Here is a 27,563-nt window from a genome sequence, read left to right as displayed (position 1 = left end):
GTGAACATACACTGTTTGCTGATGTCATGTTTCTTAGAGATCAGGGGTTGTGAACCTTCATTTTTTATTTCATTTTCCAGTTACTGTTGGCATACAGCATTATATTAGTTGCAGGTACACAGAGTAGTAGTAGACATTTATATAACTTGCAAAGTGATCACCCCAATGCCTCTAATACCCATTTGATTGTTAGCATTTATTTTTGTCTTACTGGTATTTGTCTAAGCAAAATGAAGCAAACTATCTCAAATTGAAGGAAAAGATCATTAAAAAGCTGGGAAGATAGGATGAATTTCAGAGAACAAAAAGAGTGGAATAAAAGATCACATTGACTTTGTGGTTTTAATTTTCAAAATATGTTGGAAAATTTATTTTGAATCATGTCTCAATAAATTTGAAATTGTTTTCTTCTAAAAATAACCCATCCTTCCTTTCTCCTTCATCCTCTTTTTTTCCTTCTCTACTTTCTCCTACACAGATGTTTCCTGAGTGAATACCTATTTTCTTGCCCAGTCCTATATAATAGACACTGGAAATGCACAGGTGATGAAAGGTATCCATGTCCTCCAGGACTTCCCACATTATCTTGAGGCAGGAAGATATGAAAGGACAGTTATTATGTAGTAATTGCTCTATTGGTGCAATAGGCACACACGGGAACAGGGGATAACTCTGTCTTGCAGGATCAGGGAAGGCAGTAAAGATGACACCTGGGCCCGAGGGCGTGTTCATGTTTGAGACAGATAAATAAATTTAGTGCATTCTAGGCAAGAAGTGTAACACGTGAAAACATCTTGGAAGATCAGACAGAAAGACAAAATTAAGGAGCTACCAGTTCATTATAGCTGGAGTGGAAGGGTCAGTCGAGGAAGATGGAGATGGAACTGCCAGCAGATCAAGCTGGACAAGTACAGACCATGAAAGGCCTTGAGATTAGATCCCTTCCTGGGAATAATGAAGAGGCTACTCCAGGATAATGAACAAGGGGACAGTATTTTAGAAAACTCATGTTAGAACAAGGGGAATTGATGGGAAGAAACATGGAGCATATGAAACTTAATCCTAGACAACTTCACAGTTGGCCTTGACTACCGTCGGGATGAGAGATGATAAGGGTCTGTTTCAGTTCAGTGGCCGAAGTCATGGAGCAGCAAAGAAGTCTTTGAGAAATATAATAATAAAAATAAAAAAGCGAGAGGAGGAGGGAGGTAGTGAAGTAGTACTGAAGGGTGAAGTTAAGAATGTTCTCTAAATCCTACTAAATTTTAGTCTTATTAAAGGGAATTTGAAGTCTTGATGACAAGAGGCACTGTTTGTGCAATTTTATAATAAACATTTTATTATTACATTGCCAAAAACAAGTTCTAAGATTTCCTCAAAAATTTTAATTCAGGAAGGAACATAGCCAAGGTATTTTTTTATTATTAAGACATTAAATCTTATTAAAAGGAAAAAAAAGAGTTTAGAGTCAGTGGCATGTCTATGACAGGAAAATGAATTTAAAATTATAACTCTTCTCTATTGTCAGGAAATTTTCATTATGGTTTGTTGGACATGCACTTCATGGAAACTGAAGTGTTCATCCATATTGGTCCACCTTAGTATTCACAAGTTTGTCCTAGAGTTTAATCTGAAATGAATTTTCTCTTTGGCAGGATGAATCTTTAAAGCAGTTGCAGGTGGTTCACCAACCGTGGATCTTGCCAAGTGACACAGAAAGTGAAGGAGTGGAAGCAGAGCCAGAGAAACGTGAGTGGGCCATACTATTTATTGACAAATTGCTTTTAGCTAAAGGGCGGCTTCGATGGAGATATACCTCTTTCATAATATCAAATGTTGTCTGCAAAGAAATTCAGACTTGTTCAGGGAAAACATGCTAAGCTATACTTCAGGTATATGGATCTTGATTTAATGATGTCATAAGAGTTTGGCAAAGGATCATAAACTAACTTTCTGAAAAAAGTACAATACCTTAAAAGGAGAAATTAGTCATCCTGAAGACTAACATAATATTTTCATTTGGAATGTGAATCTTCTGTAAATACATGAAGTTAGATCAGTGATAACTTGTGATTACTTAAAAAATTCAGTGTGTTAGGATCAGTTCATTATTACATATGGAATTACAATTATTAGTTACATGAGTAAATGTACATAGAGTTGACACTTGAACAATGCAGTGGTTGTGTATAATTTTTGACTCCTCCAAAACTTAACAGCCTAGGGATGACCACAGTTCTTACTGATAGCATGAACAGTTGATTAACACATATTTTTTATGTTGTATGTATTAAAGATTGTATTTTTACAATAAAGTAAGCTAGAGAAGAGATGTTATTAAGAAAATCATAAAGGAGAGAAGATATTTTTACAGTATTTATTGGAAATAAACAGTATTTATTTTACAGTATTTATTGGGAAAAATGGTCTAAATGGACTGGCACAGTTCCAACCCATGTTGTTCAAGGGCTGACTATGTATAGACACTGTTCTAAGTTCACAGAACAAATTAGTATTATAGTACTTAAGACAGAATATATAGCTCTGGACTTAAATGGCAGTATTATAATAATAACAAAGAACAGATTACTATAATTTAGCGTGACTCAGTGCACGCTCTGCAGGACTTAGTATTGTTAGACATATGGGTTCATAGCATTCTAAATGAAAGGTTAATGTCTGAATTATATAGAGAAAACAACAATTTTTAAAATAGTAACTATCAAATTTACTTTTTTAATCAATTGTAGCTGGCACAGAAAAACAGGATTTTAAGTTATTGTAAGTGATAATGTAGCCTTTGTGATCATTGGTGTGAAGTGATTAATTAATAATTCTCTTGATAACTAATGTGTTACACAGATAGCATTATGATTCTACACCCTGAGTTTCCAGGAAATTCCTGTTCCAGGTTAAAGGCATTTAAAAAGCTCATGTGTTCAGCGAGGCACAGCCAGGGAAGGGACCTAGGAGTCTGAGTGCTCAGGTGAAAGGACGAAGCATAGAACCCAGGTGTCCATCAGGTGGCATATTCAGAAACATAGTGAGTAATGCAGTGACATTTGACAATTTCATGGGAGGGAATCAACACCCTCTGTAGAAAATAACTGAAGACTCAGAAAGCAAATATTTCTTTAAGGTGCTTTAAGCAAGTATAAAAATAAGAGGTTTTTTTTTGAAAACCTTTAATGCAAAAGAAATCCTAAGTAAAATGGCCAAGGAAAATAGTATCCCCCAAATTTGATAGAATTAATAGTAGCCCAGAGCTTTTTTGAAAGCAAATGATAGCACACTTACAAGCCCCACTCCCCCACTCTCCACACATTTAAATATACATGACTCTGATTCTAGAGTTGGACTTAATCATTTTTACCAAATTTCTTTGAGATCTTCATAAATTTTCTATTTAAAAAAAACCTTCAAATTAATTGTGTGTGTGTATTGTGTAAAGACAATATATGGGCTAGTGTTACTCTTGGCTGTTAGATTTAACACACAGGTGCCCAAAGTGGGCACCACTTACAGGTAAACAACATCCTTACAAGATGCACCGCATGTTTATTCTGTCAGAGTGCTAACATATGATGCACTAAAACTTAAAAGCATGAAAAGAATTAACCAAGCTAGTGTATTTAATCCAAGTTCAAATTTAAACTTACTTCCTTTTCCTTCAAATCCATATGTCTCCAATCAGCATTAAGTCTGGAAAACAGCTTAATAATGCAAAGGAAATAAAAATCCTCACAACTGGCTTTAACCCTTATCATCTACTCACACTGCTTTTCTGCATATACTTTCATGAGATTTTAATCATAATTTGTAATCATGTCCTATTCCGATAGGGTGCAAATTTTTTGAGAGAAGAAATCTGTTTTCTTTATCTTATTGAGGTACAAAATAAGACCTCAATAAATATAAAAGGAATGAATGAGTGCTTATACTCATATTTCTTTGGTACTCTCTAATTTGTTTATTAACAGTTGAAAATTTAAAACAAAATAAATAATAATTATGACAGAATAATTGTAAAGCTTAATTTTCGTTTAATTAAAATTTTAATATTGTGTTTTCAGGTTAGCCTAGGATTTTGCCATATGGTCTATCACTCAAAGAAGGCCATTCTTGAACTCTCCTAAACATAGATACCTTGAACCAAAGCTGGCTGATTTCAGCAATTATCACTTGGAGGCAACCCTTCACAGTGGGAAATCATTTGAAATGATATTAGGGTTTAAACATAATTAGTTAGTAATAGGAGCCATCTGAAAATGGAATGCTAGCTATCACTGTACCTAAGCTCATAGATAGCACTGACACACAAATACTTTTCAAGAGTGGCATCCAATATTCAGGGACTGGGACAGTGTAAGATGGTACCATGAAAGTAATGGCCTCTGTGCTGATACTGTATTCAATGCATGCGGTTTGTGGAACAGCTGGCAAGATACATCTAGGTCCTCTATTTTATTTTCTCAGTGACAAGGAATAAGTTATATGAATCTGTGTGAACCCAGCATCTAATTTAGAGTCTAGAAGCTTGCTTATTAGAAATTTGTGGTGAGGAAAAGGACAAGATTCATCATTCCACCATTAACACCTGTTTCTTAACTCAGCTTTCTATAAATTACACCTAGATAATGTTGCAGAATTTTCTAATTTCTTGGGACAAAATTATCATGGTGAAAAGTTTCCAGATAATTTCAGGATCTTTGTAGTGGTGCATATTTCTTATTGCACCATTTAAAAATAAGTCATAGGTCAAATAAGTTTTATTAAAGAGCAGATTTTAGGAAAAGTTGTCTTAAATAATTAAATGGGAAGCTTTAAAATTTTTAATTATAAACAATACAAGCAAAACCCTTAATTAAGAATATTTTTCTTTTAATACTGAAGTATCAATCACAAGTTCAAAAAATTATGTCAGGGTGTGCTTGTTTTTAATCTTTCAAATTAGGGTCCAAAGTCACTATGAAACTCAAATCACACATATTTGGATCTACTGGGGTACTTGTATGATATTCATAATTTTGGACTCCACTTTGGACCTATTAAATCAGAATCTTTGTGCATGGGACTTTGAATTCTGCATTTCTAATAAACTCTTCATGTGATCATTGCTTATTCTAAGATTGAGAATTACTAAAATGAAAAGTTCAATGAGTCTGTAAATTAACTTTGGATAGTGTTTTCTCGTTTGTCCATTGTAAAGTTAAATTTAACCTACCTTTCTATATTTTCTCTGGAAGCAACTCACTAATTCTAGCTTGCATTCAACAAGTATGTTATTCAGATGATCTGGCCTCTATAGTTTCTAAAAAAAAGTCATCATCTAATATTATTGAGGAATCTTTGTAGATGTTGTGTTGTTTTGTTTTGTTTTGTTCGACTGCTTTCAAGATTTTTCCCTGGTCTTTGTCTTTTGGTAAAGGGATATGCAATTGTGGATATCTTTGAGTTCAAAGTTTCCTGTGCTTCTTAGGTATAGTAAATTAATGTTTTCATCAGATGTGTGAAATTTTCAATCATTATTTCTTTAAATATTCTTTCTGCCCATTTTAATCTTACCTCTCCTTTTGGGACTCTTGTTTAATATGTTTTGGTACACTTAATGGTGTACCAAAAGGTCTCTGAGAAAGGTTTATTGTTCATTTTTTTAAAAGAATTCTCAGAAGTTCTTATGACTGGATTTCAACTGATTTAAGTTCTTTGATTCATTCTTATACCAGTTTAAATCTGATTTTGAGACCCTCTCATAAATTTTGCATTATAACTACAGATTTTTTATTTTCCCCTTAATATTTTATATGTTTTATTGATAGTCTCATTTGGTAGGAGTTCATTCTTATGCTTTTTAAAAATATTTTTGACATGATTTCTTTTAGTTCTTTGACTATATTTATAGTAGTTGATTAAAGTCTTTGTATCAAAGCAGTCTTTGATTTAAAGTCTATCATCTGAGCTTCCTCAAGGAGAATTTCAATTGACTGCTATTGTTCCTGTTTATGGGCCAATGTTGTTTTATGTTGGTTAGCATGTATAATATTATGATTTATAAAGCGTGTCACTTTTTTGTTTATTTAAATCTGAACATTTAATATAATATACTTTGGGAGCTCTGGAAATTGGACCATCTCACTTTCCCTGGCCCAGTTTGTTTTTGCTGCTGCTTGTTCTTATTATTGTTGCTACTTTTTTATTTAGTGACTTTCCTGAACTAATCTGTAAAGTCTATATTTCTTATTGTATGCCACCACTGAAGTCTTTGCTCAGTTAGCTAATGACTGGGCAAAGTATGGAGGATGCCATGACCACTCCAGTGGTGTACAACTATGGCACACAGAGCCCACAGGTCCACCAGAGGTGAGAGATACCAGCTTCTCAGGTCTTTTCTGATCAGATGCATAACAGCGCATCTCTGTGGCCTTCTAGATGCCCAGAAATACATCAGAGCTTTTGAAAGCCTTCTATGAACATCTCGTTTACCAGAATTTCTTTTAAACTTTTTTGGTAAACCTCTTCTTTGCTTCAGCTGGTATCACTACCTCAGGCAGCTGCTATGTAAAAACTATTGTCCCTGATTGCTTTTGACAAATTCATAGAGAACAGGTTTCTCACCATGTGAACTTTACTTCAGGTCAAATGAAAAAAGACATTCAAGTGAGGATTCTCCAGGCAGCTTCCATTTGGTCAGTTCTCTGGAAATGAGATAGCTGGGGGAACTTGGCACTGTTCTGCCCTCACAGATGCTAGGCTGCTTCTTCATGGCTACAGGTACCATGGAGGTGCTCACTGTCAAAGCTACTGCACAACTACCGATATCGAGTAACTTAAAACTGCATATAACTTACTATTTGTGTTCTTTAATAAGCTGCTTTTCTTTAATGAACATTCTATGAATTGTTGCAAGTTTTTGGTTAATTTCTAGCATCCTGAAAAAGTTGGTTTTGTTGATTTTTGCTAGTGTTCTCATTGCTTTTATAGAGGAACAGATTTTTGGAGATCCCTACTTGCCAATTCCAGATATGCTTCTCCTGTTTTTCTTGAATTCATCACCCTAGTGTTCTCTTTCTTTCAGGAGGGGGTATGTGACATCTTTGTAATGAGCTACAGAACCAGACAGTGTCTGCTGCCTTGAGTCCTAGTTTTATGAAAGTGACCAAAACAATTTTATAATAAAATAAGGGAAATTCTACATATTATATATGAGAGACTCTCAATTACAAAAATACCACTGATATACAACTTTTCAAAAGGGGCAAGGCAACTCTACAATTTTAAATAAACAGATAAGGTATAATCTGCAGCTTGGCTTTAACTGAGGAAAAATATTCTCCACTGTTGACTTGAAGAAATGCCATATAGTATTTTCTGAAATATTTACATACTAAAGTCACTGATTATTCCTACAGCCACAAGATCTGTTTGTGTTTAAGCCCAGGGTTTGTTTTTACTTACTTACTTACTTACTTACTTACTTACTTACTTACTTACTTTATTTATTTATTTATTTATAAAGAATGCTCATTAATTCCTACTTTCAAAATGCCTAATTTGCAGAATGCCTATTAACTGCTGGAAGAACAAGTGTTATGGGATTTTAAGGAGTGCTAATCTACTCTAATCCTCTAAATATTAATTCTTTCCATTTAGTGAAGAGGAAATTGAGGCACCAAGCAATTGTAGGCTTGTTCATGTCACCTAACTAGTAGCCAAGGGAGGACTAGAATCAAGAACTCTTGCTTGCGCCCAACGATGTTTATCACCAATGGTTCATCCTTCACTTATGACCTCCCTTCATTCCCCTTTGTTACCAGGGGTGACCAGGTCTATGCTGCGACTCTTGAGAGCCAAAGTGCTTCAGGCAGTAGTGGGGCTATGAGTTTCTACTACCCACCCAACATATGGGTAGGCTTTTCACCTTGAAGAAAAGTCTTTGTTCTCTGTAACTGAACATCAGGTTATTTCTTTTCAGGTGGTCTCCCAAGATTTGTATTTGAGCCATGCTTGAGGCAGTGGTGTTATACCACAGCTGATTATTTTAATAGGCAACAGGCACTAGCACTCTATTAAATGAAGGGGTAGAGGGTGTGTGGGAGAGTAGTGAACTGTAGAAAACATAAAGTTTACAATAACACAATATCTAATGAAATCAGAGAGGTGTCAGGGCTCCGTGAGACTTGTAACTCTCAGGATATTAATGGTATTAGGTGTGGCATCAGAAATAGGGTCTATAGACTTCAGGAGATAAGTAAGACAGAACTTAGTGTTATTTAAAAATCAACTAGTTTATCCCACATGACACATGTATTTGTAGAACAAAATATTCACATACTGGAAACAAGAAAAAATAAAACAATAATAGTAAGACAAAACAAATACCGGAAGGATAACTAGAAAGGTGAGATATTTAAAGAAAAAAGACAAAAATTTCTGGCAAATTATAGTTACTTCTGAAGGCAAAGAAATATTGGTATTTTTTATTCTTACCTTGCACATTCAATCTTCTATGACTACTTAGAAAATTCTAAGTCTTTGCCTAAGAAATTCAGGGCATCTACACTGACACCAGGCAATAAATCCTCAAAAGTACATATATCAACATTTTCATGTTTGGTAACTGTTATCATTATAAATATTTAAGCATTTATCTTTAGTCAGTAAATATACAAGTGAGTTAATAACTACTGTTAATTATTGTTAGAAGCAAAAGATTCTAATATCACATTGCAATTTCTCTCTATAATATTGGTTTTAGAGAATATTTTTGGTTATAAATATATTTTTGCAATTTCTAGAGGCCAGATACCTCTGAATTATTCATGTGGCATTCTTACTTTGAAATGTTTCCCATGTCTGTGGTAAAATTTTGATACTATGAATGGTCCAATTGATTTCTAAGCTCCTAGAAAAAATTTAAATGGTAGCATTGAATGACATTTAAGACATAATCTCACAAACCAAACTATTATTAAGTGTTATGGGAAAATGTGCCAGGTTGCTCAGCAATATATAAGGTTCCATGCTTCAAGACTACCTGCTTTTTTTATTAAAACTTCCTCGTCACATGCAATAGTAGTCAGAAAATTTCATAACAGGTATAAGAGAAGGCTTTGTTTAAAAAACAAGACAGTGCAACTGTTCTTTTGGAGTGCAAAATTCTTTAGATTATCCTAAGGAATTGTTTAAAATTAAATAGAGGAGATACATGGTCCACTTTTTTGTTATATAAGAAAAATCAAATGTATGAATGAGCAGTGCATGTATGTATTACTTTTACCAAATATTTGTTTGTCTTATATTTGCTGTAGCTGTGGTAGCATAACAAAATAAAATAATGAACACAGAATGAAGGGAAATCTAGCTTATTCTTTAACTTGGATGGATTTAGCTTGCAGGGCAGCCTTAAATCAGATGAGATATATTTTCCACCAGTGAGAACAGTGGATTGGGCTGGCCACACGTGAAGCCTGTTTGTTCTCTATGGATGTTGTTCTGTATGTTTCAGTTACTGCAAGAACTTAAGCATGTTCACACCAGCCAAATCATTCCATGGTTTCCTGGGCTGGTTTTGCAACACTGACCTTCGCAAATTAAGTGGACCTGGACCTTTTTGTTTGAAATTGGGAATTTAAGATTCTCCCATAAATTTCATATGCCTCATAGGTCAGATGGTTTCCTAAGAATAGCCGTGTTTATGGATCTAGAAAACTAAACCTGCTTACAATGAGAAACTGCAATGTGCTAAGCTTTATGGCATGAAAGATGAAAAAATTAGTATATGATCTCTTTAGTAACTTACAGAGAAATGCGTAAGCACATGTACCACGGAGCAGATTGTTTCAAGAGGTAAATAGAATGTTATGGATGCCAAAAGAGGGAAACACCACACTGTGTCAGTGGTAGGAACATGAGCCTGGAAAGACCTTCATGAAGAAGAATTGGTCGTTGTGTTGTTCAGAGCTCCCATGACCTTCCCAAATTATTATCATTTTATCATGTTCACCATCTAATGCTTTGTGTGCCCATTCCTATTCTCTTAATTTTTGATCACGTCATCTTGTCACCATGTATGCTCGCTTATTTTCAATTAAGTATTGAAACTGTATATGACAAATTGCAAAGACAATTTGAAGCCTAAGATGATATTAACTTCTTCCAGAGGAGATTTTTCACTTTGCTTCTGAAAGATGTAATGGGATAATAGCCATCCTAGGTTACTTGAAATTCAGTAAGAAATTGAGAAGACTTTATTAAGTTGGACTTGATTCGTTGAGAGGGCTGGCATATTTCTATGTCCTTACTCCTCTCCTGCAGTGTGGCCCTTCAGAGTGGCAACCCCAGACCTAGGGATTTTACTTGGGTCACCTCCCTCAGTGACCCTGGAGGCCCAATGTCCGTCCTGCCAGTGGAGGAACTTTTGCAATCACTCCTTTGGTTGCCAACCTCTCAGAATTTTCTTCTGTAATTGGCAGGTACCTTTTGAGGAAGTATGTCCCCAAACTCCCTGCTTATTTCTGTTCATCTTCTTATTCTTTTTTTGGAGAATATATTGGCCATTTAATACTTTATTGCTTTGAAAGGTCTCTCTGATGCCTTCACACATGCCTTTAAAAATATTTTACAAGTTTTAGTGGGATGCTTTATCTGGATATTTTACCCAACCATTCCTGGATTATCAGTTTCTCACTTCAAAATATTTCAACAGATTTGGGAAGAATTAGCACATCTTCAGATTATTATGTTTTGTTTTTATAGAATAATAAAAGATTTACTTTTTATTGCTTTAACTTGTGCCAAACACAGTGTCAGATACTTAGCATGTGCTTGGTAAATATTAGTTAAGTCTAAGTTCTTACTTTTTGGCTTAACATATAACGTGTGAAATGGTTTCTATTCATGCAAAAAAAAGCTAATGACAATATTTACTTTATCTTCTACCTATGAGGACTTCCATCGCTCACGCCTTATTAGGCTTCTCCTTACCTTTACTCATATTACTATTAATGACATTGTGTTCTTACTTCCGCGTGGAATCTGTTCCCAGTCACTTGTTAGGTTCCCAGTGTAGTTTATTAACGATCTCACTTTTTTCAAGAGCATACACATGTCATTTAATTATGTCATTGTGAGGCGAATTTCCTTTTTCTAGAAGCTGTGATGGAGTGAGAAAAACTGGGAGTCAGGAGACTCATCAGAGTTCCCGCTTCTTCCCTGTGGTCCTCAGAGGAGTGAATTGCAGTGAAACAGCTCACATTCACGTTCATTGTGTTTGCTCGACTCCCAGACTACTTATCAGAGGCACAGTCACTGCATGGGACTGAAGGGGAATGCTGTCCTCCAACATTCCCTGCCAGATACCTTCTGCCTTTTACTTACTGACTAGGCATGATTTTATCTTTTCATTTGTGAAGCCACAGCTCATTTTTCTTAATTATTCTACAGCTTCTGCATTCAACTTGTGGCCTCTAATATACCTTGGCACTTCCAAGGAGAGAAGGAATATAGTCCTAATCTGGGCCAAAAAGAGTGGCCTCACCCTTGGGTGGGCTCATGGGTGGCACTGGCATCCCAGGAGATGCTCTCCCATGTTCTTCCAGGCTGGATGCATTCAGCCCATGCCTAGTAATCGGGGGACCTCTCACCACACCATCGCTGATCCCAACCTACTTTATTATTTATCCCTTTCTCCTTCTTCCTCCTACTTCAGACTCGTTTTACTTTTCTCAGACTAAAGGGGAGAAAAATCAATGTTCTAAGCACATAACTTCAAAAATGTGGCATTGTAAATCTTTCTCACTGAGAGAATTAGCATCTATTCTAATAGGTATTAATTTAATAATAAATTTGAAAAATTGTCCCATAGCCCAATATAAAATAGAACTACAAAGTCGATTTGGGGAATATATTTAGAGTTACAGCATTCCATTTCTCCTTAAAGCCTGTTATAAGTAATTGACATTTTAAAGTTATAGAGAAACATGTACTTCTCTAAAAGAGGAGGAAATGAAAGAGGACTGACATTTATTCAATTTCTGTAGCACCTCCTTTTATCCCTGTGACAACTTAATGTGTGGGTGGTAGTGCTCTGATTTTACAATCTCAGATTTATTAAATATCCTTTCCCAAGGATACACAATTAATAAGTGCCATTTACATTTTAACTTAATTTAAGGTCATATGTTCTCTGAAATGTCATTCTGCAGAAGCTGAAAGAAGAGGGAAGGTGGAAAGAAAGTATGTATAAATAGTACCAAGAGAAGAATTATTTCACTGAGAACTGAGAGAGTTTGTATCATAAAAGAAAATACTATGAAACATGAAAATAAGGAAAAGTGACATATAAAGAAACAAGCAGTAATACATTTGAGTAGGAAATCTGCTTTTAATATAACTTCAACTTGATTTTCTTGTATTTACACTGTGCCCCAAATTATTATCTACAGGCAAAGTTATCCAGAAAATTAAGGGAGGCATATGTGATAAACATAAAAATTAAAATTTAGACAGAATAAAATAAATAACATTTAGTAATTACATTAAGTATGTTTTCAATCTCTTAGTAAGCTATTTAAAATAGAACAACTGTTCAAAGCATGCTGCCAAATTTCTTCAAAATGACTTGTTTTGAAATGTTGACTAAATAGCCAAAAAGTCTGTATCAACTTTAGTATAATTAAACATTCTTCAGACCAAAAACATAGTTTTTTTTATATTCTTAAACATAAATTCTATGTGGCTTTCTCCTTCATATTAGGACAAAGAGGATTATTCGTTTGTTGACACTCAAAATAATTTTCAGAAAGTTTCCACTAGTTATATAGACTTTGTAATTTATAAATTGCTTTCACATATTTAATTTCAGAGACTAACCTATTAGGGAAAATTTAGTCTTAATATTCACATTTTACATCGTAAGTGTTTAACACACATTTATTTAATATTTATGTATATATTCACTGTTTCCTTACTTAATAATGTTTACTCAGTGAATTGAATGAATGATTCAAGCCTGAATCTCCATCTCCTGATTGCTGAGGAAGGCCATGATTAGAAACATGAACAAATCTGTGTAATAAATGGTGTATTGGCACAGACAACCAAACATGGTATGTTCAATGACATTCCAAATGTCTACTCTGTTGTTCCTCCGTTGTAATGATAGTTTAGGGTTCCAGTGAACATGCAATTCAATGCAGCATTTGCATCAGTTCCTACACATGTGTCATAATGCATTGCTTCAGGTGATTTGTGTTGCTGTTCTTCACTGCATAAGCCTCTACCTGCAGCATTGGAGAAGAAGAGTGTTCTAATGTGTAAACAAATTATCTTTATTTCTAGAATTTACGCTCCTCTCTCACTTTTTCTCCACCCTCTCACCCCCAAACTGCTTCATTACTTACATTCACACAAGCATGGGGAATAGTGGGCCATCCCCTTACATTGAATACTACTTCACAGAGGGAAGCTATGTAAGGCAGGACGCCTAAGTCTATTGCCATACAAGAACAACACCATGCCAAAATGCAGTTCAGAAACTTGAGATGAGTTACTTCTGACTCATCCCTGTCACTCTGCCTTGCCCTACTTCCCCTATCAAAATAAAAATCATCTCAATTTTGTATTCTTAACCACCACAGGTATATTGCCCAGAACTTTCTACTGTATCCTGTGCAACTGGAATTTGATTTGTAAACCAATTGTCTTTTAATGATAGTCAAAGAACACAGTCCATACCCTTTTCCCCGCCCCCTTATTTGAAGTGGGTTCTTCTAGAAGACACTGCTTGTTGCTTCCTTCAATTACCATGTGTCTTGAGGTGGTACTTACACCATTAGGAAGCCTTAACATTCTACTTGAAATTCTCCCTTTTATTTTTTAGGCTTATGCCATTTGTCCTGGTTTCTTTCCTACCAGTCTCTTCTGTTCTTTCATGTGGGATGCATACATTTGGTTCATTGTTTTCTTCTCTACCATAGCTCTTATTATTGAGTAGGAAATTTAAGTGTCAGCTGGGTGCCTTATCCTGTGTCTTACCATTATCATTTCTTGGCCCTCTCAAATTCAGTGGTCTTCTATGGCAATGTATTTTTTTTCTTGTCAAATATGAAATAGCATCCAACTTTAAAATTTTAGGTTGCCATAATCTACTCTCTGTCCCAAACCCCTTACCCTTAAGATTCTCTATTTCCTATTAAATCTATATTTCAATTTTGTTTAGTACCCAGACACTTCACTACTCTTTTTTTTTCCAATTTTGTCAGGCCACAGGTGGCTTCATCCTTCCCCCTAAAGTCCATGCTACATAGAACATTGATACGCAAAGTGTAGTCCATAAATCAGCAACATGAGCATCAGCATCTCTTGGGAACTTATAAGAAATGCAGTTTTCATGGGCTCCACCCTACATTTACTTAAGTCAGAAACTCTGATAGTGAAGCCCACAGCAATGTGTTAGAAAAGCTCTCCAGATTATTCTGATACCTTTAAAATGTGAGAATCACTAATATAGAGCATCGAGTCAACTGGTCCCTTACCAGGCCCTTTAACATCGTTGGCTGGTGAAGAATACCGAAAGGTGAATGCATCATTATTTTGTTCCCAGACCCTTCCATGTGTAAGGGTTTGGACCATGTATAAGAACTTGGACCTTAAAAATGTACCAAGTTCTCCAGCTTTATGAAATAAAGCACTCACATTCCATAACAATCACTACCTTCAATTCAAATGTTCTTTGTAGCTCCTATTTATCTAATTTTGAATGTTGTGAAACTGTCAGATGCCCATTGATTAATAATACTTCCAAAGACATTTCCCTGACAATCGCCCTTGGTGGAAGATGGTGAGCAATGCTAACTGGCTCAGCGTCACCTGTATAAGAAACGTGGATACAGAATTAGAATTGAAGTCTATCTGAATACAGAACCCGTGCTTTTGCTCTTTCACTGCTGAATTATATAAAGCAGAAGTTGCATTGATATGCCTTTAGTTGAAGAAGTACCTACCATTGGTCTCTCTAAAATTTTTAACAGTGAGTGACATAAAAATCTATTATCAAATCACTTTGATAAATATCAGGTTAAATGGTTTCCATTATCATAGAACTTTTAAGAGCCTTGAATATCTTTGGTGTGTATTGATTCTTTTATTTCATCTGGTTTTATGCTGTTTTATTTCCTCACAGTTTTAAACTTGTCCCACTAGGAACTGCTCTCTTACCTCGGGGATGTGTTCAGAGTTCTAGTTAGTGTGCAATATTATCGATATGATGTGTAGGTGTGTATATGCACTACTTCATGTAAATCTCATGATGACTTTATGATGATGGCATGAAATTACAGATATTATAGCATCATAGTACTGTGGCGTATATCCACCCAGTCCTGAGTAAGCTGTGTACAGGTAACATTCTGTAGAACTTACTTTCCTGTCTAACCCACGCCAAACATATGAAATATGGCTTTGATTTAGGTAATAGCTTCCTGTAACCCACATATGTATTCATGACACTATCCAGAGGGGCATTTTGTCCTGGATTTTATTTAAAAATCAATAAAAGTTTACATTGAAAATGACTAAATTATGAGAGTATACTCACTATTAAACAGTTATATGTAATTACAGCTCGCTATATACTATAAATGTAGTTTCAATATTAATTTCAATTAATCTGCACTCAAAGTTGGTTAAATCACTAGGGAATTATGTTGAATAGACCTGTTTTCTGGTCCAGCACGTTATCTCTTTTTCTTTTGTTGTGCAGGTTCTACTGATCTTCTTCTTTGTGTTCCGTGTTCTTCTTGTCCTACTCTGGTCTACTCTGGTATGTTTGCTCAGGGCACTCTATATCCATGTCAGGTAATTATGGGAACTTTACTACAACTGCTCAATATTCAGGTGTTTATAACAGATAGTCTTCAGGGCCTATAATAAGAAAAAAATTTTCCTCTGAGTACTGTGCACAAGTTTCCTTCTTGTGTGATTTTCTGTGAACCTCAGGCTCCTCACTGAGTCTATATTCACTGAGAAGGTGGGATGGGGATTTTAGCCCCTTCTTCTTGGCAGGAAAATCGCTTTTTAATATATGTGACATGAAAACATATTCCCCCACTGTGCAGACCATGCAGTCCATGGCGCCATTAAATATCTCTGGGAGACACAGCATCTCAGAGCCATTTCAGATCCATGGACATGAGGCCAGTTTGTGAACTGGACATATAATGATGAGCACGTCACAGTATCTTCTCTCAAATACATCGCAGAGGGAAGCAAAGGTTGAGTTTAGCCTTAGCACAGAGGGTCACAGCATATCAAAATTAGGAAGTTTGGGACCATCTGCTTCCTTTCCAGTGTAATGCTGATCATTTCGCTGTAGAACTTCTACCCAATGGTCATCCAACCTCTACATGAGAAGAGCAGTACGCTAACTGCTTTAGAAGCTCATTCAATTTTGTTCTGCTCTGATAGCTCACTGACCCAATAATTCTATATTAATAAATCACCTAAAAGTAATCTGTGCGATGCATCACTGTGTAGTTATCAGAATATTATATTCACTGCACATATTTTATAATAAAACATGGGAACTGTTTTATAATAAAAGTACAGAAAACATATAAAAATGAAAAAAAATACCTAATGATCAACAAGAGGATTCAAAAATTATAACAGTCTATAAAATAGAATATGATGCATCTATTACCAAGGATGATATATACAAACTTGACTATATACACATGTTTATACTCTGTTAACTAGATATATCTAGCTATCTATACATATATATATGTATATATATATGTATATATATATTCTGATGTGGAAATTTTTTTACAATATTTTTACATAAAAAGTGAGTCAGTAAATTAAACATAATTCATTTTTGTTATATGTAACACATACACAATATTAACTGAATAGTTACAAACAAAAATGTCTCAAACAGCTTATGCACCCCCACATTCATTGTAGCATTATTTATAATAGCCAACGCATGGAAACAACCTAATTGTTCATCAGTACATGGACAGAGAAAGTTCATATATATTCTTAATATGCTACACTATATGTGTTTTATTAAGCACCTTTTGTTTTGTTTTGTTTCTCTCCTACAGGTCTGTGAAACAGGCAGAGGTTGCAAGTGGTCCTTAAGGAAATTGCAATTATTCAAATCCTTATGTATAGTTCTAATTTCATTTACTATGTGTACTCATTTAAAGAATGGTTATTTTTATAATATTAATAATGAACAAGTACTCTTGTAACCAGGGGCTGTCTAAGTGTGTATCAGAGAACACTAACCCTGGTGAAGAATTCTGGGGTGGTCAGGATGCCTGCTGCCTCTTCACCTGGTTAGTGTTCTAGATTTAGATTACTTTGTATCTGGCTATTATAAGATTACTATTTGATACAGTAAATATTGCCTGATCCAAATAACTTTGCGTAAAATTTTTCGGTATTTTAACTTGTCTGGGGTTTTCTATTTCTTCTATTTTTATAATATTTTCTCATTTTTAGATTAATAAACATTATACATACCCACATGTGCCAAGACATGCCACTTAGGTACCTCTGGGAGTGAGCTCCTGGGGGTCCGGACCTGCCCTGTGTGTTTTGTGTGGCAGCGAGGACTATTCTCCACCGCTGCTCCTTTCTGCAGTATCGTCCCTGCTCTTAGCAAAACAAATAATTGATATGTTAACTCAATAAAGCAGATCAATAGGAATGGAATGCATGCCCCGAAGCATATGCAATGAAAATTGTTTGCCCCTCTACCCAATTATTGAACACGATTAAGACCATCCATTTTAAATTTAATATATGCTTGCTTTTGGAATGTGTTATGCATTGATGCTAAGTGAATGGAGCTAAGTAAATTTATTGAGTATCTCAGCTGTCTATTTTATTTAATTGTCTTAACCTAAGTTTTCTTTCCGGACCTTTAAGACATAACTCAATGATACAACTGACTGTATAAGTGTCAAAGAAACAAATGTTAAAGGAACAGAACCTGGCTAAAGAATAAACAAAGAAATTCCGGTTGTATGAATGAAGTCATATTCTAAATCAAAGAATACATTTTCTTACATTAACATTTTAGTCTGCATAGAAACTCATGAGACCAATTTTCATGAAAGTTATTTTATGATATAGGTAGAAACACATTAAAGGCTTAGAAAATAGTATGTTTTTTAGCAAAACAGAGAGCACACAAGACAGTAAGTTTAGAGAACCAGAACCGTCCTCCATTTAAATATCCTTACCATGAAGAACATTTCTTCAAAAATGTCTAAGAGGAGCCAAATGTTTGCCGTACTCATAAGTTTTTCTCTAATGCATGCTATCCCCAATGCCTGCATCTGAGCCATACTTTCTTCCTGCCACCACTTGGTCAGTTTTTGTTCTTTTTTTGTCCACTGACCTGTTCCTGGGGACAGTCATGCTACTAAGTGCCACATCAAACTCAGGAATCAGATCCATCAGGATATCAAAAAATGCTACCAAAGACAAACAAAGCCAAACACTAATTAAAATGGTAAGAATAGATTTTAATCAATGATGGACTATTACAATAGGGAAGAGGGTCCAGCATGAACTGAACTCAACTTCTATTAGTGCAGAGGCGACTGGATGTTCTGAAGAGTGAATGAGTAGGAATGGGGAATTGCCTGGGCTCGAACAGCACCAAAGAAATGGCAGTTTTTTTTAAAGAAAGCCATTGGTCCACGGGAAACTCACCTGGGTTTGCCCACTGGCAAACTGCTTATCCAAGTTTGACTTCTGTCCTCCCATGGAGACTGGAAAAGGGAGTCTGTCTTCAGGTGTTGTCCAGAACAATCAGTAAATCCCTTTGGCAGCCTTAAGCTTTCCCAAATAGGAAGTGAAGGGGGCTGAAGTAGGGATCCTGCCTTGAACTGTTAAAAACTGTATGTTCAAGTATTTTAATGTGAGTGTTTTGGGATGGATGAAATCATTTGCACTGAGAGTCGGCAATTTTTATAGGCTAAGTTCAAGGTCTGGTCAAGAAAAAGACCGAGAGGAGTCAGGCTAGAGTTTGACCAAGCAAAGACTCTTTATCAATGTCAGTGAGGCAGGATACACACACAGACACACACTCCACAATCCTGGTTTCTCTTATTTGTCAAGTCCAAGGACAGAGGACAGAGCCGGTAAACAGCTAGAGCCCAAATCAGGAAATTTCTCTAGATTGCTTTCCTATCACCTTTTCTTAATGTTTTACATGAAATTTGAATCTGTTATCACTCATTTGGACTCTATTACTCATTTTGCCTATTTTTTCATGTTTTAGAAAAGATTCAGAGTTAGTTATTACAATGGTAGGGTTTGAAAATTTCATGGGAGAAGGGGTTCTAGAAATACTCCTCAAATTTCCTACTCTAATACCACCTCTGTAAACAGATGGCTTTGGGCCCTAAGTCATGCCATGGCCCCTGGGTGTCTCTGACTGGACATGGCCCCTGGGTGTCTGGCCTTCTGGACATGGAGGCTGGACTCTTACTCTCCAGGGCACTGTAGTCTTGTGGGGGAAACATACCTATGAATAGATGGTTTTTAAAAAGTGTGGTAATGTGCAGTGATGAGCACATTTATAAGCCAGGCTATTATGGGAGTTCAAAAGAGCATTTGTGAACCCATCTGGGATCTGGACTTGGAAGAGTATGATTTGTGGGGAGACTGGGAAGTCAGGGAAGGGAACATGGGAAAGATAATGCTTCAGCTGGTTCCCTGAAGACAAGATGGAGTCAAGCACACACAGAGACAAATACAAGGGTTTCTAGGGGGAGGAAAAAAATGAATCAAGCGTGGACATCTGAGTGGGCAGAGCATACATGAGGATGAGAACAAAAAACATGTGGTATTTATTTCTGGAGCATATAGAGTATGATGTGAGGTGGCGGTGGATGGAACAGGGAAGTGCGCGTGAACTAGGCTGGGAAACATCACATACGACATCCTGTGGTCTTCAGTGTGAGGCTTTCATCAGAATCACAGATGCTTAAACTCCACTCTCTGGGATTAAGATGCAGTTGGTCTGAGGTGGACCCCAGTCATCAGTATTTATTTGAAAGCTTTTTACTTAGTCCTAATGAAGAGCCAAGGATGAGAGTCATTGCCAAAGAGAGCAGCTAGTTATTTCCCACAGTAGAAAGGCAGAGTGACACTGGCGGGTGGGTAGGAGAGCTTGCCTGGCAGTGGGAGGAAAACGACAGAAGTAGGAAACCCGAGGAATGAGCAAACACGGAAAATGGGAAACAAGTTAGGGAGCTGTTTCACAAGTTAAAAAATAATAAAAACTTATTTAGACTTATTAAGGCACATATGTGAAGAATCTAACTGTGGTTGGAGTGTTCTGGAAGGCCAGAAAAATGCACCTTGGGTAGAGACTCCAGGGAAGAGACAGCAAGGACTGTGACTAGACTGTGACTATCTTCATGTGATGTCACTTCACTAAGAGACACAGAAATCTCACTTGAGCTGATTATTGCTCCACTTCCTTTCTTTAGAAACAAGGAGATAATCCCTCCCCAGGCCTTTGAGGATGTTAAGTCCCCCACTCGCTTACTCAGCAAGTGTCTGTCACAGTGCCCCTGTGTATCTAATACCATTCTAGACAGGAAGACTCCAAAGTAGTGGAGCAGATGCGGTTCTTGCATTCCTGGAGCTCCTGGCTGGTGTGGGCATAACACTGACAAATAAAAAATCACTTGCAAAGGAACTTAAGAGTGAAAGGTGGGATGTTAAAGGACCATGCCTGAGGTACATTTAATCTACATTTCAGGGAATGAATCTTGGAGTTTGGTGAATCTGCAATCAAAATGTGGAGGGTGATTCAGGTAAAACTGCAGGGAGTCAAGGGAAGTTAGGGATAATAGTAGAGTAAGTAACTGAAGAGTATTTTGAGAGAACAGCAAGCATGTGTAAAGATACAGAGAAAAGGATAGCATGCATGTCAGGTGAACTGAGCAACTGAATATTGCTGGAATATGGGGGATGCACATCATTGTCAAGTGATGCAGGTGAGATGTTAGTAGCAGCAAAACTAGTATGGACATCATAAGGTATATTTTATTCAGGGGCAAGTGAAACACATGGAAAAGTTTTGTGCAGGTGAATAGTAAGATTCCCATTTTAGAGACATAACATTTTGCTTCCTTGTAGAAAATGGATCACAAAGAGACAAGACTGGAGATGAGAGGAGTAGTTAGAACACTTCCAGTAGAATCAATATCTGAGATAGAGAAGTATTTGGATAGGAGAGGTATTTAGATGGTTGATGATTAAAGATGGGTGGGGGGAATTGCAGGTGGTGAGATTTCTAGCCAAGATACCTGATAAAGAAATACATTTGGAATGAGGGAAAGATGTAAATGGAGTTGACTTTCTTTTGTTTAAAGAGACAGGGGACATATCCAAGACTTTGAGCATCTCCAACCTAAAAATAGCCACATGGAGCATACTAGAAGTCTAGGCAGTAGATGGCTTCACCCAATGAGAGCATGTGCAGTGAAAAGAAGACTCAAGACTCAGGAACACACCAGTACTTAAAGGACAAGAAAAAAAATGATTTCAGAGTAAAGATTCTATGTACGCTGGACAGAGTGGGTGGCCCACACACTGTTTCTGGGAAGCAGAAGGTCAAAATCAGTGCACTTCAAGGTCCCCAGTTCCTGTAAGCACAGCTGGATTTCAGAGGCGAGACAAGCATGGGCTCATTTGCTAAACAGCCTCTAGTTGTGTAGTTTAATGAGGCTGTAGAAACCTCCTGTGGGTGGATGGAGAAAAAAGCATCTATATGGGAGTGAGAGGGAAGATTAAGGAACGTAGAGTTTTCTGAATTTATGAAGGAAAACTAAAGTGTGACCAATTTGGGATCTTTTCATTCAGTGTGTAGAGACGTATACCTTGAGAATTGTTTTTTCTTTGCTTAACAGTGATGAAGAGACAACTAAAATCTTCAGGAAATAGCCTTAAGAATTAGTCCTGCTGCAGCATTTTTATCTTCCACTTTTTTTCCCCTTGAACTAATCAAACGTATGTTTTTGGTGGCTATGGGGAAAATAAGCATTGCCAGCTGCCGCAGGGAGGCGGGTGAGGCCCTCCCTGGAGGGTGGGGAGGAAGCATCAGTCATCTTCTTGGGTCGCAGGGACAGAGCTGTCCTCCTACTACAAACCATGGCCTGCCTGCAGTATAAATGTTTGTTGGTTTTTCAACTTGCATTTGGCTCTCTTACCACTATTCTTTCTGTTTGTTTATTTTTTAAGTGTCTACGGTGGTTTCTTGTCTCTTTCAGTCTTTGATGTTTATAGAACCCATCTCTGCAAAGCCAACATAAGTGGATTTGGATATGAGCAGGAGCTGTGATTTGGCAGCTCTTCCCATGATTATTATAATCATTTAAAATGTGCCTGAAGATCCCTAAGGGCTACGTGCAAGACGACAGTGGTAATATGACCCAGTGTCTGAAAAACACGGCAATTTTCTCTCTGAAACTGCCTAGTTAATGGCAAGGGGAGGGAATGGCTTTGAGGTTGTTGGTGTACATGACTCTTGGGGGAAATGGTCAACCTATGGTTTCAAAACGGAGTCTCTGAAAGAGCTTGCACCTAACCTGATAGACTTGGCAGCCGCTGGTGTAGTACATTACAGCTGTGTCTGAAGGGCCCTTTATAAACCACAGGCATTTGATTGAATGACTGGGCCAAGGTTTACCACCTGGATTCTGGCTGAAAGGGGGACTCTTATGCTTGTGGAAATTTTTATTACTATATTTTTATTACCGTATTTTGAAAAACTTTTTAGGTAAAGATAATGAGCATGTACAGGAAAATTTCCGTAGAGTATAATCAGAATCATATTATCAGTGGCTTAAATTGAGCTACAAAAATGTGTGTTTTGTTGCAGAGAGCAAATATGCGTGTGTCTTAAGTACATTGCAAACTGAGGTTTTTAAGATGTTTAATATACTTATTGCTTGAATTCACTGTGAAATATCTTTCTTGGGGTCCGTGAGAGACATTAGTAGTGCTGACCCTATCTAATTCTCTTCTTGCTGGACTGGTGGAAAGATTTCCCAGGGCCCTGCAGTTAGGCAGAGTTATGTGACTAACTCCGACCAATGGGCCATCAGTGGGAGTGACATGTAGCATTTAGTAGAGGTGTGAGCTCTCCACATTCGTTTCTTCTGCTGCAATGAGCCTGGATGTAATCAATTGAGATAGTAGTGTCCGAAGATGTTTGGTTTTATAGCCATGTAGAATAGCATTCCTGATGATGTGTATTAGACAGGAAATATGAGAGAAAAATAAATCTTTATTCTGCCATGGAGGTTAGATATTTATTTGTTACTACATCATGTTATGGCTTAGTGTTTTAACTCATACTAGATCATATTCTCTCCTTGCTGAAGATGATGGCTCTGAAATATATAGTTCTAGGTCATGTTAACTTAGGTTTGTAAACATTCTGGGCTTAAAGCAAATATAATTGACCTCAGTTCTTTTCAAGTAACTACCAGTTATACTTTGAGAAAAGTACATTGCAACTAGATGCATTTATAAAATAATGTCCATCCGAAATAACTCTTAACTTATTCTAATTTTTTTGTTTACTATATCAAAGAATTTAGAACTTGTATATATCAACATAAATGTAAGATGGTCATGTTACTGCATTTAGGATTACAGCTCATTCATCTGTGATTTGGGATTTAATTGACTCCAGAACCTTAATTTAGAATGGGAAATGAGGGGGTTGGCTTCTCAGGGCTGTGAGGTTTATCAAGTAGAGCAAAAGAGATATTACATTTCCATTGGTAGACCCAAGCTTAGAACACCAGGTTTTATGGAAATGATTGTATAATGTCATAGCATTATTCATATGTTTTAAATACCTTTTTTTTAAGCTTTGGTTTATTGCATTCCAAAGACAGAATTGTGTACTTTGGAAAGCTCTTTCGATATTGACAGTTACAAAAGTCATTGGAAAATTAAGTTTATGAAGGGGATATTTGCCAGTGATAGCCAGGTTTAAACACAGTCTTCATATTACAAGGAATATTCTTGGGCCAAAACAGCTACTTGATGAAGGGAAAGGCAAGGAGAGTGTATTGTAGGGATAAGACCATGTGGTTTGTTCTTGAGAAATGCCTGTTCCCATACCTGTTTCCTTCCTTAGAAGCTGTGTAGATTCAGGTAATATCATTAACCTCTCCATGTCAGTACAATGTTCCTGCTATGATTCCAATGCCTAGCATGGACTTCTGCTGTAGTTTGTATGTATTATAGCATCGAATGCTCACCCTAGTTCAGTGAGGCTTAGAAGAGTTAGTGGCTGTGCCCCTACTTTTGTCATCAGTTTAGAACGGAGGCTAAACTGTCCTAGTGTGTCTCTGTCTAGTGCTACTAGTCACTTTACCAGAGAGCTATTGATCTATAAATAGTAATGGCCACACTCGGATGAAGCTGGAAATTCAAGGTCAGGATTCGAGCATAGTCCACTAAGGGATCTTTTCCTGGCTCACAGATAACCACCTTTTTACTCTGTCCTATGGAGGAGAGAAACAACTCTGGTCTCTCTTTCTTTTCTTACAAGGACATTAAGCCCATTATGAGGGCCCTACCCTCATGATATCATCAAAACCTAATCATTCCCCAGTAGCCCCACCTCCAAATGTGAAAATGCTATCACATTAGTGGGTAAAGCTTCAACGTAGAAGCTTGGTGGAGGCAGGGGGGAACAAGCCTTCAGTCTATAATAGGTAGAGTGCTAAATAAATGGTAGTATTACCATTTTTGATAGTAGCAGTATTATCGTTATTCATATTCTTAAGAAATCACTGTAGAAATGCAGACATCAGCTATAGAAGCCTGGGTCTTTGGTGCTGTCTGAGGGTCTGGTGGTTGGACATGACATTTGAACATATATTAGAGTATTGGACTTCAGTTTCAATGCCATGCTTTTCAAAATAACCAACTTGCCTGTGACTACCCATCTTCATCCAGAGCAGCTGCACTGCGGACACAAGTGTAGATTGTGCATGCTGGTGCATGCTGGTCCAACTTAACTTGAAAAGGACCGCCTTTGACTTGTCATTCCTCTAACTCGAGTCACTCTTCAAGCTAACCGTGCCAACTTGGGGAGATTTTTTAAAACACTCAGGTCTGAGATCCAATCACAGAGCAACTAATTGGAATATCTAGTGTTTGTGAATCTCATGGTGATTCTTATGCAGCCAAGGTTGAGAAATGTCATAACCTGAGCTTCTGTTACCAATGATGTGGCTTATGAAAAAGATTTGAAGACTCTGTTTGCTCAAGCCTGAGCTAAGCATAATTTTAATTTGCTTTGTGGAACAGACTTATAATTACACGTTTAGAAATGACCTTTTAAAAAATTACTATGTCTTCTCATACTGCATATTGAGGTCGGGCACTCTGTGCACATTCTCTCATCTTGTCTTCTCAGCAGCCCTGAGCCACAGTGCTGTGATTACCCCATTTTACAGATGAGACAAACAGGATCCTAGTTAGCTCATGTGGGATGATGCAGTGGCTTCAGAGCAGGTGCATGAACCTCAGGAACCCAGAGACCCAGCCTTCTCATTGTGCTCCACCAGGACAGGGGTGTAAGCCTTCCAATACTGTATTTTAACTTCATAAAGTTTAGTCATGGGAAGATCAGTTACTTAATGATTCCGAAAAATATAGTAGTCCCTCCTTATTTGTAGCTTCACTTTCCATGGTTTCTTTCGGTTACGTGTGGTCCACCATGGCCCACAGGTAATAAATGAATATTCCAGAAATAATTCATGGGTTAAAATTGCATGCTGTTCTGAGGACTGTGATGAACTCTCAGGTGATCTCACTCCATCCCACTCAGGATTTGACCCTCTGTTTGTCCAGTGTCCTGGCAATCTCAGTGCTGGTGTTCAAGTCACCCTTATTTTACTTGATATTGGCCCCAAAATGCAAGAGCAGTGATGCTGGCAATTTGGATATGCCAAAGAGAGGCCAGGGAGTGCCTCCTTCAGGTGAAAAAAGTAGTATAATATTATGAAATATGTTGAGGAAGACCCCATTTGCACAACTTTTATTATAGTGTATTATCGTAATTGTTCTATTTTATGGTTACTTATTGTTTATCTCCTACTGTGCCTAGTTTAAACTTTATCATAGTGTGTATGTATAGGAAAAATATATAGTATATGTAGGATTCAGTACTGTCTGTGGTTGCAGGCATTTCATGGGGATCTCGGAATGGACGCCCCAAGGATGAGGGAGTGCTGCTGTGACCTCTGAGAGTGCCTCATGCTGTCATTGATGCAGATTATGTTTCTAACACATTGCCCTTCCCCTTGAGTTGCAACCAGTGATATGCAGACAGTCTCAACCATTTGGCTTTGAAAATTTTCTCTAGTGGTCATGTCTGTCTCATCTCTGTATCCCCAGGAGTAGTCCTGTGTTTGTACATAGTAGGCTTTCAACAAAAATAGTTCAGTTAAAATAACCAGTTGCCGTGGGGATTTTCTTAAACTTGGCTTTTTCTTGGAGAAACAACAAGAGTTTCTTCTGCCTGGAAGTGAGGTTACCTCATCCGCCCACCTGGAAAGTCCAGTAGCAGGCACCAAGCAGTCCCCTCACTGCTTGTATGGGACGGACTCATGACAAGAAGAAACAAAAGAATAGCAATAATAATAATACTCTGGATATTCATTAAAAACAAACCACATTAAACCAAAGAGCCAGAGCTGCAAGGGATGCTGCTGTTCGTAGATGAAACGAGGCAGCTCATGGGCACCTGGGCACCAAGGAAAGCTGGTTGGGATTTGAAGAAAGTTGCTCCATGAGCATGTGAGTCCAGCCAGGTGCCCTGAAACCTGGGGCCTCTGCTGATTAAAATCATTGTAACCTGGAGGCGTTGGTTTCATCACATGGGTGAGGAGAGATTTAATTTGCTATCCAAATCATAGCTACCCAAATTCAGTGCTCACTGTGAGACAAACCTTGTACTGAGTGTTATACCTGCACTGACTCACTTGTTTCTGGACAGCAAATCAATTAGTTATTACCTTCCTCCCTTGATGAGAGAGAAGATGAAAGCTAAACTCTATAAGCAATTGTTCAAGTCAAAAAGTGGTGGAACCAGGATTTGAACTCCATTTGTCTGATGTATAAAGCCAAGGATGAGGGGACCATTATATCCGGCCCCCTCTTCATCAGTGCATGTTAAGTACATAGGCTTGGCTACAAACAGTAAGTGATTGGATAAAACCAAGATGGGAGCCCAGTTTTCCCACCCCCTCCTAGAAGAGCCTCCAACACCACTTTTTCCTTTGATGTGGCTGAGTAGTAGTATGCGATTCAAAGTAAATATTTACAATCAGTCTCTGGTCTTCAGAGAGAGACTTCCTGGTCTCCTCCATTTCTTTAATTCAGATTTTTTTGTCCAGTTTGAATAATGTATAATTCATGATAGGGCAAAGTTGTACAGGTTTTCCAAGGCGGGCCATGGATGAAAGGCAGGTGGGTACCTCCTCGGAGGCCAG

The 27,563-nt window shown here is 37.2% G+C and overlaps 1 protein-coding gene across 1 annotated transcript in view; it reads left to right on the top strand.

Annotated features, from left to right (window-relative positions):
* The window catches only part of CUNH8orf34 (chromosome unknown C8orf34 homolog), a 299,403-nt gene extending 282,212 nt beyond the window's left edge, over positions 1-17,191 (top strand). The window contains exons 13-15 of the mRNA XM_053661119.1: positions 1,656-1,749; positions 15,761-15,820; positions 17,112-17,191. Of these exons, the coding sequence (XP_053517094.1) occupies positions 1,656-1,749; positions 15,761-15,820; positions 17,112-17,119 (162 nt within the window). The 3' untranslated portion in view covers positions 17,120-17,191. The remainder of the gene's footprint in view (positions 1-1,655; positions 1,750-15,760; positions 15,821-17,111) is intronic.
* The last annotated feature ends 10,372 nt before the right edge of the window (positions 17,192-27,563 follow it).

The sequence above is a fragment of the Artibeus jamaicensis genome, unplaced genomic scaffold (genome assembly GCF_021234435.1).
Source record: "Artibeus jamaicensis isolate MK-2021 breed Jamaican fruit bat unplaced genomic scaffold, CSHL_Jam_final scaffold_916, whole genome shotgun sequence".
In the NCBI taxonomy this organism is placed as follows: Eukaryota; Metazoa; Chordata; class Mammalia; order Chiroptera; family Phyllostomidae; genus Artibeus; species Artibeus jamaicensis.
Note: the sequence above shows the minus strand (reverse complement) of the source record. Positions and strands in the feature narration are given on the sequence as shown.